This window comes from Ochlerotatus camptorhynchus, unplaced genomic scaffold (genome assembly GCF_037179485.1).
Source record: "Ochlerotatus camptorhynchus isolate MF236.1 unplaced genomic scaffold, CSIRO-AGI_Acam_v1.1 ptg000433l, whole genome shotgun sequence".
Classification (NCBI taxonomy): Eukaryota; Metazoa; Arthropoda; class Insecta; order Diptera; family Culicidae; genus Ochlerotatus; species Ochlerotatus camptorhynchus.
Genome location: NW_027040919.1, coordinates 1,566,612 through 1,583,434, shown reverse-complemented (window position 1 = coordinate 1,583,434; position 16,823 = coordinate 1,566,612). Strand labels below are relative to the sequence as shown.

The following is a 16,823-nucleotide window of genomic DNA, read 5'->3' as shown; positions in this document are numbered from 1 at the left end:
GCCTTCACAAACCGACGACATCCCTCAGCTTACCGAAGTGGCTGTCACGAAAAGGCTGTCACGAGACATTATATACAATTGATATACGGCAGTAGAGTATGGAAGAAACCCAGAAGAATGATCCCGAACAGATACGTCGGCCCGATGTCGGATCAATGTAAGGTCAATTTACGGTCGACGTCGACCAAATGTCGGGTCGATGTCGGGTCAATTATGTGTTTATGTCGGGTCAATGTCGGACCAACATCGGGTTGGGGTTTGGTAGAAGTCAGGTTGGTGTCGGGTAGGCTTATATTTTTTGCCGGAGACCGTCGTTTTTAAAAAAATATCGGATGAAAATTTTGCAATGGGCAGCACGAACGTGATAGCAACCGAACGAGCTCCGGCGCCACACTGGTAGTGTAGTAGCAGTCTTACGACATACAAACAAAATTTCAAAGCCAGCAGCGACGAATCGGCAGTTTGACGGACTGCTTGTTGTATGTACGAGGAACGTTACGAATGACCATCCGAGGCAGTCATAGCCGAACGAACAAAATATATGACTAAGAACGAGCTGTCGTGTACTGCACAAGACGGCAACGTTGCATGTCGTATAACAGCCTCACTGTGGGCTGTCGCTTATAGCTCAATCTCAAGGCTGTCGTACGAAAAAGAAAGCGACAGCCGTTGGAATACTGTCATGAGGCGGTACTTTTGGTATGCCTGATCTGAACTCCTTTGAGCAGCTTCAGCGTTAGCACGCCGTTGTACATCCCGTTCTAGAGCGTTGGACCAAAGATGGAGCCTTGTGGAACTGCCGTCTCGTAGACCAGAACCCGGTTCTGGAAATAACTCCTCAGGATCCTGCACAGGTAATCAGGGACCGTTATTCTAAGCAGCGCTTCGGCGATGGCCTCCCAGCTGGCGCTTTTGAACGCATTGTTGACGTCGATCGTTATCACGGCGCAATATCGATCTTCTCTCCGCTTCTGTTTAGACGCCTTCTCGGCTCTCTAGACCACTGTCCGAATTGCATCCACCGTTGATCTCCCTTTCCGGAATCCGAACATCCGTGCTCACTCTCCGTGCATTTCGTCAGCCTGTTTAGGATGATCCTCTTCAAGAGTTTTCCGAGTTTATCCAGCAGGCATATAGGTCTATACGCTGCTGAATTCCCTCGGCGATTTTCCTGGTTTCGACAGCAACAATAGCTTCTGTATCTTCCACCTGTCAGGGCAGTGACCCTCGTCCAGGCATTTCTGCAGCACCATCCTGAACATGTGTGAGAACGCCTGGATTGCCGCTTCGGACGCCCCGTTGTTGATTCCTTCTGGACCGGGAGCTTTCTTCACCTTCAATCCTTTCGCCACTGCTATGAGCCAGGTGGACAGGTAGTTGGGTCGTCGGAAAAACTGCTCCCACCATGACTTTCAGCTTCTCTTGGCACATTTCAGCGGGCATCGTTGGAGCTCTGATCTTCGCCATCACGACTACGGTATGCGTCGCCCCAGGGGTTGGCATCAGCGTCGTGGCACAGCTCCTTAAAACAGTTTGACTTGCTCTGTTTTATCTCTCGTTTAAGTGCGGCCCTAGCCGCTCGAAATACTCCTCTTTGTTCCGTTCTGTCTGCTTCTTTTCTTGCTCTCTGAACACGTCTTCTGGCTCTGAGACAACTAGCGCGGAGGGTGCTAAGAACCTCGTTCCACCAGTAACCTGGACGCCGTCTGTTATTTGGCTCCAGTTTCCTCGGCATGGTCGTGTCACATGCTCTTACTAACGTTTGCTGTCAGCTCGTCCGCGTTCAGATCTACGGGGTCCCTGTCCACACGGAGTGCTTCAACGAAAAGATCCTTGTCGAAAGCCTTCGTCTTCCACTTTCGGTCACATGTTCTCGTCCTCCGTACTGCCACAGAATTCCGTTGATGGATGCCATTTAGAATCACCTGATGGTCGCTGTGGGTATATGCTTCGCACACTCTCTAATTCATGTTTGCCACCAGCGACGGACTGCAGAAAGTAACGTCGATAATGGATTCCCGGCCATCTCTGTGAAAAATGCTGTTTTCCAGCAGTCTGTGCCCTCTTGCATTGGAAAATCTGCTTCCCCACTCCACTGCCCAAGCATTGAAATCTCCTCCGATGACTACCGATCGTCGTCCGATCAGCTCTTCGGTAAGTCCATCCAGCATCTCATGGAACTTCTCCATCATCCAACTACATAGCTACATATGAAGATTCCGTTGATTTTGGCGCTCATGAAACCTTCGTATGAGCTCGCAATCTCTTCTTGAATAGGGTATCTGCCCATAACTTGTATAGCCGCCATCCCAGCTCTATCCGCCATCCAGTTACCGTTATCGGGAGGGACTCGATACGGTTCCGCAATGATTGCTACGTCGCACTTTGTTTCTGTTGTCGACAGCCACAACAGTTGCTGAGCAGTGTTGCAATGATTGAGCTTTATTTTGGGTTACCTTCATTACTGTTGGCCTGCCATGGCCTTTTTGAATGCGACGCATTTGAAGCCTCCCGTCGTATGATCGTTTCCGTCCTCTTTTTTGCAGAGTATACACTTCGGTTGCTTCGTGCAGCCTCTTGCAATATGATCCTTTTCTCCGCATTTCGCGCACAGATCAGACCTGTCAGGGCCATTGCAGTTCCTCGTCTGGTGACCGAAACCCATGCACTTGCAGCATCGCTCCAGTTGCTTGGTAACCCGAGGAGTGACTCTCAGCGAGCACACTGACCACCCAGCCTTGACCTTGTCCGTCTCCAACAGCTTGTTCGCTGCAAACGTCGAAAGCCGTATGACCACCGTTTGCATGCCACGGTACGCCTTCCTGATCCGGATTGACATCGGGACATCTCCCAGATTGCAGTGCACGCTTAACGCACTTCTCTGCTCCTCTTCTGTAGTGATCTCGTTCAGATCCCTGCACTCGAACACTGTCTCCTGGGATAGAGCTCTTACGCTCGCCCCTTTCGCCAAGATACTTTTCGACTAGCTCCTTGAAGGCTGAGTTCTTTCTTTTCCCTTGATTTGTTTTCCGTCGATCTTGTTTTCCGTGCTGAGCACCAATGCTACCGACGCCAGGGAGGCAGCTCCCACACCTACACCCTACATATCGACCCATCAACTCATGAACGGGGACCAACAGCTTTACTAACCTGATCCGAGATGTTATGCCTCAGAACATCCCGGCGGGGTTGACTGGGATTGAAAAAGGCTGAGCTCTTGATCGCAGGATCCTTCTTCAGCTCAAAAAGCATCTCGCCTTTCTGGGTGCGCCTGATTTTCACCATGTTCTCTCATAGTTGCTTCAACTTCAGATCCTCTCGAACCTTCCGGAGGAGTGCTGCATACGACGTTTTGTCTTTTGCTTCGACGATCAGAGCATCGTTCTTGCTTCGTTCCTTCTTCTGTTCTTCTTTATCCTTCACTTCTTTTTCCTTCCGTTTTTTTCCACTTCTCCTTCGGCTTCTCGACGGTACGCTATCCTTCCTCCTTGTTGTCTTCCTTGTCGTTCTTGCCTTTTTTCAACTCCTCTTCCTCTCCTGGCGTTTCCCTTTTCCCTTTTCTCCGAGCGTGGATTTCGAGGTCCCTTCGGCGTCTCCTGTGCTTCAGCTGCTGCTTTCTCCTTGGCCTCGATCAGTGCCCTTTCGGCAGTCACGGATCTCGTCCTCACCGCATCCTGCTCACGTTCGGTAGCATTTGATGCCCGTCACCATTTCCTTTATTGCCTTGTGGAAGTCATGGAGTTCATTGATTCTCCTTCTGACCTCCATCAATCTGGTATTCCCAAGCTGCAATCCTTCTTGGGGTGTGCTACTGCTGGATTTCGGTGTGAACATCTGGCTTAGTACAATACCTAGCTTTACTTGGTGTCCTTGCTGCTCACCTTGGGGCTTACTGCTGCTTCAACAGGTTCAACACTGGTGATCTCTGCAATATCCCACTCCTTGCGAACACGTTCGCTCCTCTGTTGTTACTGTCTGGCGTCTTGCCGTCGTCCTTCATATTTTTTGACGTAGGACTACGTCTTTGATTTCTATATGGGGATACACTTTGTGAAAACCGAAAATGGAACATGTAACAAATTAAGAAAGATTTTGAACGTTAATAACTCAGCTGCCTCTGGTCCAATTTCAAGAATTTTATCACCAATCGATCAGAAATATGGCTACGCATCGATAAAAATGCTTCAGAATGTTGATTTTCAACAAGAAACTATTGAAAAACTGCTTAGTATCCAGCATTGTCCAAAAGCGTCGAATTAACTAATAAATCCACCAATTACCTACATGCATATGCTGCTTCCCCAGCACAGTCGTCAGAGAGTAGTAAGTAGACGAAACAAGTCGAAGTGGCATTCGCCTCCGATCCTCGGGCGCGAATAGGGAGGATGGAATTGCGTAATATTTTGCACACTCATCGCCATATTCAGAAACACAAGTTCCCAACGACCCCACCACTGTGTGGTGGTGTTCGGTCGTCGAAATCAGTAGCAGCAGTAGCAGCAGTAGCAGTGCTTTCGGCGTGTGGCGTTGAAAATTGTTCTCCAGTAACAACGAAAGGCTGCCTGCAAGCAGCGAACTGCAGAGCTCACATAAGCAGCCATCAAGGAAGGAAGAAGCTGCACCGCTATGCTATGGATCGGAATCAGTAGCTCTTCGTGAGTCGCTGCGGGTCGGTCATCTATGCCAAGCGTGTCACCCTCGCTCAAAACGACATACAGCTCGACAGCCTCATCCGTTTTGAACACCCAGCTCAGAATTACTCAACCATCACGACAAAACGGTCCTTTTCAGGTCCACCAAAAATTTGTCAAAGAGTATTTGGACATTGGTCAAGGTCATCAGTTTCCGCAAGCAGCTAGCTACCAAGGCTCAACCTGTCTATAGAAGGTGTGGAATTGTGAGCACGATTCGTTTCTTTCGTTTAATCAATCACCCTTGTAGTGACGTCGAAAAGATTGTTTCAATCGGCGCTTACATATGAAATTTAATGTGGATTTTAGAATTTTATTTTTTGCATGTTACCAAAATTTATGAATGGTTTGCCACTAAATGTTGAGATAATTTATTGATTATTGAATCATCACACTTTATATCATGAAAAAGCAACCTGTTTGTGAGTTTTTGCCTGTTTTCAAATAAGGAGTTATCATAAAAAAACAAATCGCCAGCGGGTATTTCCCGGCGACTTTACAAATAAATCAAATAAAAAAAATCATCATGCAGAACTAGCTAGGATTTGTTTTACTTCATATTTCATAAAATTGCTTTCGAGTGTTAAGACATCGTCTCCCGCAAAGTTTACATTTTTCCCTCTACCAACACATACATCAGGGCTAGATAGATCCCCACAGGATCTATAGAATCCACGCAATTTCAAGGCACCAAAATGCACAGCAATACGAAAAGAGGTCAGATTTCGACCAATAGCAGATAGATTTTAATTCTAAACAAGCCAAACGATTGGAAATTTATCTAACAATCTGCTAAAATGAACACTTAGTTAATTTTCAATAGGTCACTATTGAAAAATACCAAGTGTCCAACTGTTGCAATGGTGATCAAAATTATCACCGAATGTCTGAAAACAGCGCATTCCCTAAAACAGACTTAAAAATCGAATTCGATGCGGTCCCACTGAACGGTGCTCATTCAATCACCGTAAGTGGTGATGTCCAGTCCAGCAGCAGCAGTAGTAGCAGCAGCAGCAGCAGGAGTGCTTTCAACAACAACAACAACAACAACGAAAGGCTGCCTACAAGCAGCGAGCTGCAGAGTTCATATGAGCAACCATAGAGAAGGAAGAAGAAGTCCCACCGGTAGGCTAGGTTCGGAATCAGTAGCTCGTCGTGCTCAGCTCAGCATTGCTCAACCATCACTACAAAACGGTCCTATTCAGGACCACCATAAATTTGTTAAGAGTATTATTTTGACATTTGTCAAGGTCATCAGTTCCCGCAAGCAGCTAGCTATCAAGGCTCAACCAGGTATCTATATAAGGTGTGGAATTGTAGGCCAGAATGTATTGGTGAGAATAATCATCGTCCGACCATTTCCCAGAACATGCTGGTAGGAAGTGTTAAAAATCCATATAGAATTTGAGTGAATTCCCACTTCCCACGCTTTGGGTGTATATTCAGTCCCCAGAAAGCCAATAAAATCAAATTTGTGAGAAAATTAGCTCTCACAAGTTCAATCTCTCGAAGTCCCTCCTTTTTTACATATTCTGCACAAATGATACATTCCGCCCCGCCCCATTCATATAATTCGGAAGGAAATCCTGTGAGGGATGAATTGAATACACTTTAATACCAAAATGCACAAAACTTAAAAAATCGTAAATAACAAAAAATTCAAAATACACCTTTTAAAGTCGGGTAGTTGAATCGAAAATACTCAAGTTGACAGTCTCTTGGATTCTCTTCATCAACTTTCGCTTTGAAATAAATACTACAAATTTGATACATTTACAAATAAAAAACGGAAAGAGTTAAGATAATTGATGTTTGATCAATTAAAAGAACTAAATGTTCACATTTGTTCCGTCCACTAGCGGTCCTACGTCAAGCTTCCGTTCGTGCCCCTAGGCACAGACCCTTCTACTTTTTGTTTTGTGTTTTTTTTTTTCGTTTTATTCGTTTTTATTTTTTTCTCGTTGTATATAGTCGCCTATCGTGATCCCATGCAAGCAGGGAGGCCATGCTAGGGTTGACACGGTCCTTCGTGGGAGCCGCCGTTTTCAGAATGTATCCAATCCAATCCATTGTGCCGTGTCGTGTCCATTATTCCATGCCGTGTCCAGTATGCCGTAATTAGGATCTTACTGGCGTCGATTCTAATGTGCCGGTTGGCACTCCTGCGGGTTGACGAAGCATTTTCTCTATCCCCGTGCAATGGTTACCGCGCCAGTGTTCGTGTCGCACCCTCTCACTTTGCTATTGTCGGAAGGACAACATTGCCCAGGCTACACCACGGGGAGGTGTGAGGTAGGAACTTGTGAGGACCAGAGCTAGGTAAAACGCTCTTCCCAGGTTGTCAACTCACCATTTGTAGCCCTGTGTTTGTATGTGTGTGGTGTGGATACAATCCATCCCCCACTCAACCGGCAGAGCTGTTATGGAAGAAATCTGCCTGCACCTATATGTTGATAAAACTGTTTTTACCGATATATGCAAAAATTTTTAGCCCTGGAGATGAAAGGTGTAAATCCAATGACCCATTTCAAGAATGTTTATTAATGCATTGTTTAATAAGCCCCATAGTTAGAGCAAATGGCACCTCATACCACGGAACAGGAAGGGTTTGATTCAACATTCAACTCATTGATCACTGCGAAAAACACTTGGGACACGTGGGATTTGTTAATTATCACTTGAAACTCTTTTGATACAACTTCTGTGCTTTCAATTTAACTTTTTTCTAGATCAGAATTGAAATTATTTTAATTTTTGAAAGATCGAACTCGACGCAGCTTAACAAAAACACGTCATTTTCGCAGCGCGGACTACTTCGATCTTCAACTTTAACAATTTTCCAGAAGCTTCAGAAAATTCTCCGGGTGTTTAAGGTGCTTCTTTGCCGAGTCCTTACTCTGTAACTTTCAGTCATTTGCTTACGTAGTGTATGATATTACAAATATATTTGTTTAGCTATAGAATTAATCACTCCATCCAGGATTCTATCGACGTAGAAGCAACATTTCTTAACATTGACTCATCCGGTCATAATAGGAACACTTGCTCAATATCAGCCGACAAATAGATATTAATGTGTTTCCATTTTTTCAGGTGTTCGGTATCTTCAACTTCCTGGCATACTCAGCGGGCACTTACTTCCTCTTTGTGGAACACAAATCCAGCGGAGTGTAACCTCGTCGAAATAAAACAAACCACCGACCAACAAGGACGTGAATAGGGTTACATCAAACACATCAGCACTTAACTAATAAGACACCTAGAGTAATCTGATGGAATGGAAGAATGGAAATGTTCCATCAGTGAGTGTAGGTGACATCCTTTCGAAAAAAGGATGCTCATGGTGGGTGTTTAAAGTTGGCAATCAACTTGCTTTCAGTACACATCTACTTACAATTAATGGTTAGTGAAATCAAAGTAGCAAAATGCATCAAATGAAGTCATTTTCTATACAATCACACACACACAAGCTAGGTAACGAACATACAAACAAATCAGTGCATTTTATTGTGTAGACATGTTTTCTTTATTTACATTTTAAGCGAATAATCTTGTTCTTTTTACTTTTTTGTTATCGTTTATATCCGTCACAACTTAACTTTTTCAATCAAAACCAAAAAAACTGACGTAAAGCCTTCGTTGACTACCATAAAAAAAAACACACACACACAGAAAATTAATGACTTACCTACACACGATCGAAAGCCATTTGTTACACAGTGAAAATAATAATAATACAAAACTAGGCAACTTGTAGAGAAGAAGCTATGTTTAGGCTGCGTCGGAAATTAACAATTAATAATCATTAAGGTATGTTAAATAATGTTTAACAACGTTTATAACCGTGCAAAATTAGCATAGGGAGCAAAATTTCAGATATCTTAATGCCTATAGAAGAAGTTTGGGGACGTGCGTACCTAACCTCTTTCGTCGTGAAAAAAAAAAACAAACCAATCAACAAGCCTTATGTACGAACGTCTATTTTAGCGTTGTAATTTGTATTTAAATAATCGTTAACTTTATTGAAAGTGTACGCACTATCAATCACGACGAATATTTTTATCTGAATAAATGGAAAATTATTTATGTTCAACCGGGAGTTTACCTACAGCTTAACTTTGTGAACCTTATCCGAACGGAACACAGCACTTGGACTTCTTTTGCGATCGATAAAGCTTATCAGGTGAACAGCCCATTTTATCGCCAAACGGCTTCGCCATCGCTTTTCGATAAGGTAGACTTTCAGTTAAAAAGTTCCATTGTTGAGTTTCCGCTCGATTGTTGTGCATCAAAGTGAACCTTCTTTTCCAAAATGAATAACATTTCGGCCGAAGAGCCACCAGGTATTCACAACTTTCTCCAAAAGCAAAACCATTCTGTTCAATTCCCTTTGGATGACGACACCATACTTCAGAACCCATCGGAATGTCCATGGAGCTGGTTCAATCAAAAAGCGCTGAAAAGCCTACGTTCAGCACTCAAGCTGGGCCAAATTGTGAGCATGACATCACTTCAACCTTTAAGATCTCAACCAATTTAAAACTTTTGTTTTCCCCCTCTAGATAGCAGCTATCGTGATCCTGGTGCTGACACATATGCGAAACAGACGATCCACGGAACCGTTTGAAGCCTTCCCAGAGGTTCCGTATATTTTCTTCACAATCAACGCGATGGCTGTGACGGTGCTACTGCTTGGCGATTCGCTACTGACGGCTCGTCCTCTTTGTCGGGCCTTCACTCCCATGGTCTGGTTCCGGATGGAGCTCTGGTTCACCGGATTGGCTGCTATGGTCTACCACGTGCTGGCATATTACGTGCTAATCATGAGCTTCCAGTACTACGGTTTGGCTAGCAATCGCGTTGCTAGCGCGTTCGGCTTCGTAAGTGCTGGATTGTACCTGGTCGATTGGATCTGCAACTACTTTAGCAAGCGGCATGCAATCATCCCGGAAGTTGATGGTGGAACTGATCAGAGAAGACAGGTTTAAGTGGAAGAGTTTGCGGTTTGTCTTAAGCGTGATGATTGTTGAAGAGTTTACGACCGCATCTATATACCTATTACTTGATATTTAGTATTGAAATCTCCTGACGGTTGTTTGAGTATCTTCCGAAATCTCCCTGTTAGCATGTCTTTTTTATCGTTTGCAGAAAAGTTAGTTGTTAAAATGATTTAGGGGAACTAGGGACATTATTACCGAACGAAGTCAATAAGAACGTGTAATATGCATTTTTGCACCCATTATTCTCAAAAACAAAAGCGAACGAATCAATTGTTATCCTTTTCCGACAGGCCGAAGTGAATTCAATAGCGATTCAATGGCGTTTTGATGCGTTAGGCCGTATTTAGAATCCGTAGGCCGAGTTAGGGGTCGTGAAGCAGTTGTTAGATTTTTTAAAAAAATTTCAACAAATAGTTACTCTTTTTAAAATCTTTCCGTACGTCCGGAAAGGTAAATAAATTTAGAAGCCATCTGCAGTGTAAATCTATTTTAGGAAAAAATTCGCAACAAAAATAGATGTAAAGGACGTTGGCCCAAAATTAGATCTATCCTAAATGGAATTACCTACTTTTGCCTGAAATTATTAATTATTTTGTTGGACATTTGTTCTAAAGCATCAACATTCGAAATTATATGTACCTTAGAGGTTACTCTAGGACCAGAAGGTCCCGAAGAAACGCGCTCAACTTTTTGGCTCAGCTCTGATACCTTCTCCGGTCTCAAGCTAATCGATGTACCCCTCGAAACATAATAAAATCCACGAACCCCTCATTTCATCAGTGAGCCAATTTTAAATCGTTAGTTTTCAACCGGTGGTATTAACTTCTCCAACCGAGGAGCATCTGGATCACCGTCTTGGTTCATACATTTATACCAAGGGGTGAGACAGGTGTACTCTGAGTTGCTTTTTTGCAGCGAATAACTCAATGTACCTCAATATATTCTCTGCTTGCTTCATTTACTCTTTTTAAGCATATACGTCTCATATTAGACGTCAATTTTGTTTGTAGCTAAAGTAATCCCAAGTGTATTCTGAGCCTTCCGAATAGCTAGAATATTATGGAAGAACCTGTGCCGGTGCCTGCTTACTATCAATCAGGGTTGCTTCCACTCACTTGCTATAAAAAAATTATTTACTGATTTTGAAATCATTTGATGTTATAATGATATTTTGTACCTGTTAGATACAAGAAGAGGATGAAAGGCAATTGTTTGACTCATAAAACCTGTCAATTTCGCTACCATAGTGTTACAATAAGCGGTTTTATGATTCGTGAGCGTTCACTCAGAGTGAGCGCTCGCGAGTCGTAAAATCGCTTATTGTGACTATCTGAAAGCAAATTTGACAGGTTTCATGTGTCAAACACTTGCATATCAACCTCTTCTTGTATTTCACAAGCTCAAAATATTATCATAACATCTAATGATTTAAAAATTCAGAAAATTGTGTTTTTATAGCAAGTGAGTGGAAGCAAGCCTGCTATCAATAACAACCTACACTTCCAACCAGCTTTAAGGGTTGTTCTTCCTCCTCAGCAACCAGTCCCAGTCGTCACTCCAAAAGGGCCATCTTTGATCAAAAAAGCTCTCCAATATTCTTCAAAAGATCTGGAATTCCACCTACAATGCAGCGATCCCATCCTCTTCGATTTCTCCAGTCGTAACAGGAGTCCCATTGGAAATGACATCACCAGTCAATGTGGTAATAACCAATTCCGATCCCCTTTCGACTAACATTCCCATTGGCACTATGGAGAGCAATATTTAAACCATGACCCCTCCAACGACACCCGCCGCCACAGTTTCCTGTATAGAAAATATCTCCCCGGTGGGGCAACAACCGATCAACACTCAATTCCAGCTCCGAATACAACGCTACAAACCATTACGTGGAACCGTGGAATGTTCAGCCAGAGCATCAGTGCAGCCACTGCCACCGCCGAAGCCGAAGAGGAGGATGACAATGAATTAGCTCTAGGCGAGTAAGAGAGGTGACACAGTCGGAAGAAGTGTTAGTTTGTTTACTAAAATGAACCGCCCATTTTGTTATGGCAAGTTTTGCTATAGAAATGCTCGTCGTGTTTATTAGCGAAATTCACATCAAAGATTGATTAATTGCATAGGAAATCAGTTTCGCACGACATTTGTGACCAGCATACACCTTCCGGCCGTATGAAACAGGTCAAAAACTGTCCAAATCCGCAGATAAAAAATTTTTGTTTTGAATTTCTGTATGGCAAAATAGTGAACTTTTCGTGAACATTAACGGCAAAGAACTCACCAACACTGGGAGACTGTGAGTTCCTGCCCACCTGTCATTTCCCATCTCGGAAGTAGCTGCTGTTTCCGATGAGTGCGATCTTCGTTTGAACTTCAAACCCATTAACGATCCACCGGACGAAACCGAAGTGAAAACCCGTCAGAAAGAAGAAGCACAAATCAAGTTGACAGATTCTCTTCGTCGACTTTCTCTTTACATCCTGGAGACTTCGGTCGACGGCCGCAGCAAAATCTCGGTGGTGTATAGCAAAAAAGGCCCAGCAAAAGCATCAAAAGCGGGGATGGATGTCCACTAGACTGATGCAAAATTTGACTTTTTTGCTCCACAGTGCTTAAATGGTTTCAAATCGGGTCCTGATAAGCCTCCCAAAGTTACAACTCATTTGGTTAGAAACAGACTTCGCACAAGCCATTTGAAGTTTACATGTAAATTACTATGGGAAATCTCAACTTTTTGTTCATTGCCTTCTAGTCTTTTTTTCCATATTGAGCTGCGAAACAGATCGATAGCTATTCTTATAGAAAATTTTTTCAGCTACATCTTTGCTGAAGATCGTTTCTATGTAAAACGAGACAGTAAAAAGTTATTAATTATTTAAAAGATTAGTAAACTTATGACATGATCAAGCAGCTGCTCTGTAGGCAACACTGTATTTTGCAGTCTGACATAGTAGCCATGATTTTTGTGTCCTATTCAACGCCCCAGAAACACCAATGTTGCCTGCTGAGCAGTTGATTGAGCATGATCATAAGACATCAGCGCATTGAACAATTGATAACTTTCGATCATTGCATTTGATCAAAAAGTGGTCTTCAGCAAAGTTGTAGGGAAAATTTCCTACAAGTACAGTTGAAAGTTTTTGAAGCAGACCGATATGGTGAATTATTAGATCGACATGAACAAAAATCTTGGTTTTACCATAGTAATTCCCATACAAACTTCAAATGGTTTGTGCCATCTCAGTTTCTCACCAAATGGGTTCAAATTTTGAGAGGTTAGTCAGGATCAGATTTGGAATCGTTTAAGTATTGTGGAGCGAAAATTTCAAATTTTGCATCACTCTAATGTCCACCGTCAGCAGAACACAGCAACTTTTCGGCTTCGCATGAAATGTTGCTGAGATACGAAAAGTGAGAAAGCAAATTACAGCGCTCTTGCTCACTGAGCAATGTGAGTTACTCGAGGTGCCTCAAAAGCAACTATGAAATTGCTGATAATTAGGAGCTGTCTTGCCCCTTGATTTATACTGTCCAAATAGCGGGTTGCCAAACATTCCATTATTCGCAAGCAAACAATGTCAGTTTAATGACTGGCGCTCTCGGCACTGCCGGTACAGCTGCGGAACACGGAGAGAAAAGCTGGTGCAAAATGAGTGTGTAGAGTGACCACCCCTTGGGATTTACATGAAAATTTCACAATTTTGTAGAAAATAAACGAAATTTTCAAGGGCTGTCATAGACTTATCACCGTCGGTTAATGCTTATACCTGCCACCAGTCGCGCATGGCTTTAAGTTGGATTTGTCCGTCAACAATCGCCCAACGGTAATCCGACAACGAGATGACGTTATCACCAAAACATCGATCACGGAAAACCTAAACCACCCAATGGAACGAAGTACGAGGATTGTTCAGAAATACGATTTCTGAAGGGGCCACATATCCAGCACGAATGCACATCGCAGAGTCATCTACTCACCTAAAGTCGGTGTTTAATGAGTCTCGCAAAGAGTGCAGCGAAGTCTACCTATTGAGCTGTCAAACCGGCTACCTATCGTGCAAAGTAAATAAACATTTCGATGCTATGAAAGGTTCACGAAAGGTATTGCAATGAAATATAAAATATGATTGAAGAAATGATCATAAACACGCAGTGAGCATTAAATTGTCATTGGATACGTTTGGTAATTATCAGTAATGAGAATTTCTACTAATTTTTGATAAGATAATTTGACAAAATCACTGATATAATGATTAACTACAGGCGCTATTTTTTGTTCTCGCTAGAAGTCATTTGAAGTTGATGTAGAAGTCCTCTGTTGCCAAGTGAAAAGAAAGGAAATCCTTCGAAAACCGTGATGCGAGTTCAACTGTTTTTCTCTTGGCGCGACTCATTATACACCGACTCTATACTCACCAACCCACAGATCGAATCCATTGCCGACCTCCCGAAAATCGTTAGACCGACCGACTCCGACAACTGTTGGCTGACATTAACGGCCCTTCGGGAACTACAAGATGCAGAAAATATTACTTCCGATCACCCAAGCTCAAGCTCAAGCCGTCGTGAGTGTAAGCTCTTGTTCCGGGACGTCAGCGATATGAAAATGTAAACAGTGAAGTTTTATTGAATATAGATTGTAAATTACAGTGTGTGACGATTATTGTGAAATAGAATAAGGTGATCCAAGAGACGTTTCTGTGTGGAACTGACAGCTATAAATCAAGAGTGTGTGAGTGATATGGTGTTAAAGTTGCTGAATATAAGCATAAACAAAACAGAAATTCATATGAGAATAACCTGCCAGTTCTACTGCGATCTGTCAAAAGTTCTTGACAAACAAAAAAAGTCAGCTGATTGCAACTATCTCGTGGACAGCCTTATAAAAGAATTGTATGAAGAATAAATGAATTTATGGTGAATTAAGTAGAATTAAATAAAGTAGTAGTGGTTTGTGAAAATTGCTAAAAGTGTGTAGTGAAAACCTCAAATTACCTGGATCTGAATCGCCACCTGAAAATTGAAGAACCCATACTTACCTGTACCCGTTGTGCTGCTCACATTTGTGCTATCGACATTTATTATTATTAATATTAACTTATTTATGTAGAGTTCAAACTATTTAATAGGAGTAATTTGAACTAGTGTTTATTTGTAGAATCCACCTACCCCGAAAAGGCCAATTCATCAATGGTCTGTGTTACTGTGTGAGTGTGATCGGCTTGCTAGTTGTGAAAAGGCGTGACCAAACGACGAGACCAACAACTCGGGCACTTGGATACGCCATGAATTGTGAAGTCCTTTTGAAGCAACGAGAGAAGCAGAAGCCATTCCGTGCCGAAACGGAATTTAACAGTGAGAGTTCCAGCCAGTTCCGAAGCCGAAATGCAAGCACGAAGTGAGATGAACCAGTGATTTGGAAGACAGCGAACAGTTCGACGAGACAGGCAGGGTGACAATCGTTCCATGGGTGAATGCAAGCGATGCGGTTCGCTCCGACATTCCGGAGAATCTCTAGAATGTTTTGCCCGAGGTGCGACTTGCAACAAATACGGACAGCGAGGCCACTACGCCAGGAAGTGTGGCTATCATAGCGTGCAGCGTGGAATCGCTCATCGAGACGCGAGCCGAGACGCCATGGCTTTGAAGAAGCGAAGAAGTTCCTCGTCGTCCAACCACAGATGATATCGCTGAGGTAAATTGATTTCTTTTGTTTTCTTGTAAGAAATTTTAACAGCTCATTGAACTCCGAGAAATGAAATAAAGGTTTAAACTATATTGCATATTTATCTTACATTAGGTGGAACCACAAGCCCTCATTAGTGACTCTATAGTATGCCAGATTGACAATGTGCCAGTGGAATTTACTATTGACTCTGGGTCTTCCATTAACACTGTCACGGAAGATGTACGGAATGAGTTGATCACAAAGAAAGCAACAATGTTTAGGAAGAAGTACCAGTGTGACCGAAAGTTTTACGCTTATGCAAACCATGATTCACGTGTCGGCTATTTTTGAAGCTTGAATATCTGTCAACCTAACGAAGCCCAAGAGCTTTGAGTAATTCTTTGTGATCGAAGGTGCACGAAAGTCTCTTCTAAGCAAGCGAACGTCAGAGGATGTTCTTCATGTAGACCGACACATTGACATGGAGGTCAACCCCTCAGCTAAACCGTTTCCGAAATTTTCTGGTATCCAAGTGAAGCTATCCATTGATCATACAGTGCCACCAAAGAAGATCGCATATTTGAGAGTCCCTTCTGGTTTGGAACAAAAGGTTGACGGTAAAATACAAGAAATGCTCCACAGTGACGTAATCGAAAGAGTGGAAGGTCCCGCCGAATGGATATCCCCCATGGTGATAGTTCCGAAGGGCAAGGATGAAGTTGGGATGTGTTTTAACATGAAGCATCCGATCGAAGCCATCCTGCAGGAGCATTATCCTTTGCTCGTCATCTACACTTTCTTGAACAAGCTTAAAGGGTTCAAATTTTACTCACGATTGGACATAACATCTGCGTACCACCATGTCGAGCTTCATCCCGAATCAAGAGGTTTAACAAAATTTATGACCGGAAAAGGTTTGATGCGGTTCTGCAAGTGTACACCAGAAATTTTCCAAAGGATTATTACGGAGATGCTTGCCGGCATCTATATTGACGATATCGTCGTATCGGGCAGGAACAAAGAAGAGCACGACAGGCGTTATCGGCAGGATCTAGCGGTGGTGGAGAGTAACAATGCTACGCTCAACAAAAGTAAGTGTATCTTCAGAGTCTAGAAACTTGAGATTCTGTGTTTCGAAGTGAGCGTGTTCGGTGTAAGTCCATATGGGGCCATACACTGATCCGGAAGATCCGTAAAGGTGGCTAAATTATAAAACTCATTCTAAAGCTCCGAATTTTTTTGACGTAGGACTACGTCCTTAATTTCTATACTGGGGTACACTTTGTAAAAACCGAAAATGGAACATGAAACAAAATTATGAAAGATTTTGAACATTAATAACTCAGCTGCCCCTGGATCAATTTCAATAATTTTATCATCAATCGATCAGAAATATGTGTACGCAATGCTTCCATTTGATGATTTAAAAAAAAAAAAACTATTGAAAAAGTGGTAATGTCAAGC

At 42.8% G+C, this 16,823-nt stretch overlaps 2 protein-coding genes across 2 annotated transcripts in view; both read left to right on the top strand.

The window, feature by feature from the left end:
* The window catches only part of LOC135711523 (CKLF-like MARVEL transmembrane domain-containing protein 4), a 49,085-nt gene extending 40,301 nt beyond the window's left edge, over positions 1–8,784 (top strand). Inside the window, exon 4 of the mRNA XM_065234393.1 lies at positions 7,785–8,784. Within this exon, the coding sequence (XP_065090465.1) occupies positions 7,785–7,865 (81 nt within the window). The 3' untranslated portion in view covers positions 7,866–8,784. The remainder of the gene's footprint in view (positions 1–7,784) is intronic.
* Positions 8,785–8,978: 194 nt separating this feature from the next.
* Positions 8,979–9,694, top strand: LOC135711470 (uncharacterized). The gene is made up of 2 exons (XM_065234324.1): positions 8,979–9,186; positions 9,254–9,694. Exons 1-2 carry the CDS (start codon positions 9,004–9,006, stop codon positions 9,677–9,679), a joined length of 609 nt encoding a protein of 202 aa, XP_065090396.1. The 5' UTR covers positions 8,979–9,003; the 3' UTR covers positions 9,680–9,694.
* The last annotated feature ends 7,129 nt before the right edge of the window (positions 9,695–16,823 follow it).

What these genes read in the sequence shown, in the direction of transcription:
- LOC135711470 (XM_065234324.1), top strand. Translation starts at nt 9,004, where the DNA reads ATGAATAACATTTCGGCCGAAGAGCCACCAGGTATTCACAACTTTCTC. An exon ending in CACTCAAGCTGGGCCAAATT is followed by an intron (nt 9,187 to 9,253) that starts GTGAGCATGACA and finishes TTCCCCCTCTAG; the next exon opens with ATAGCAGCTATCGTGATCCT.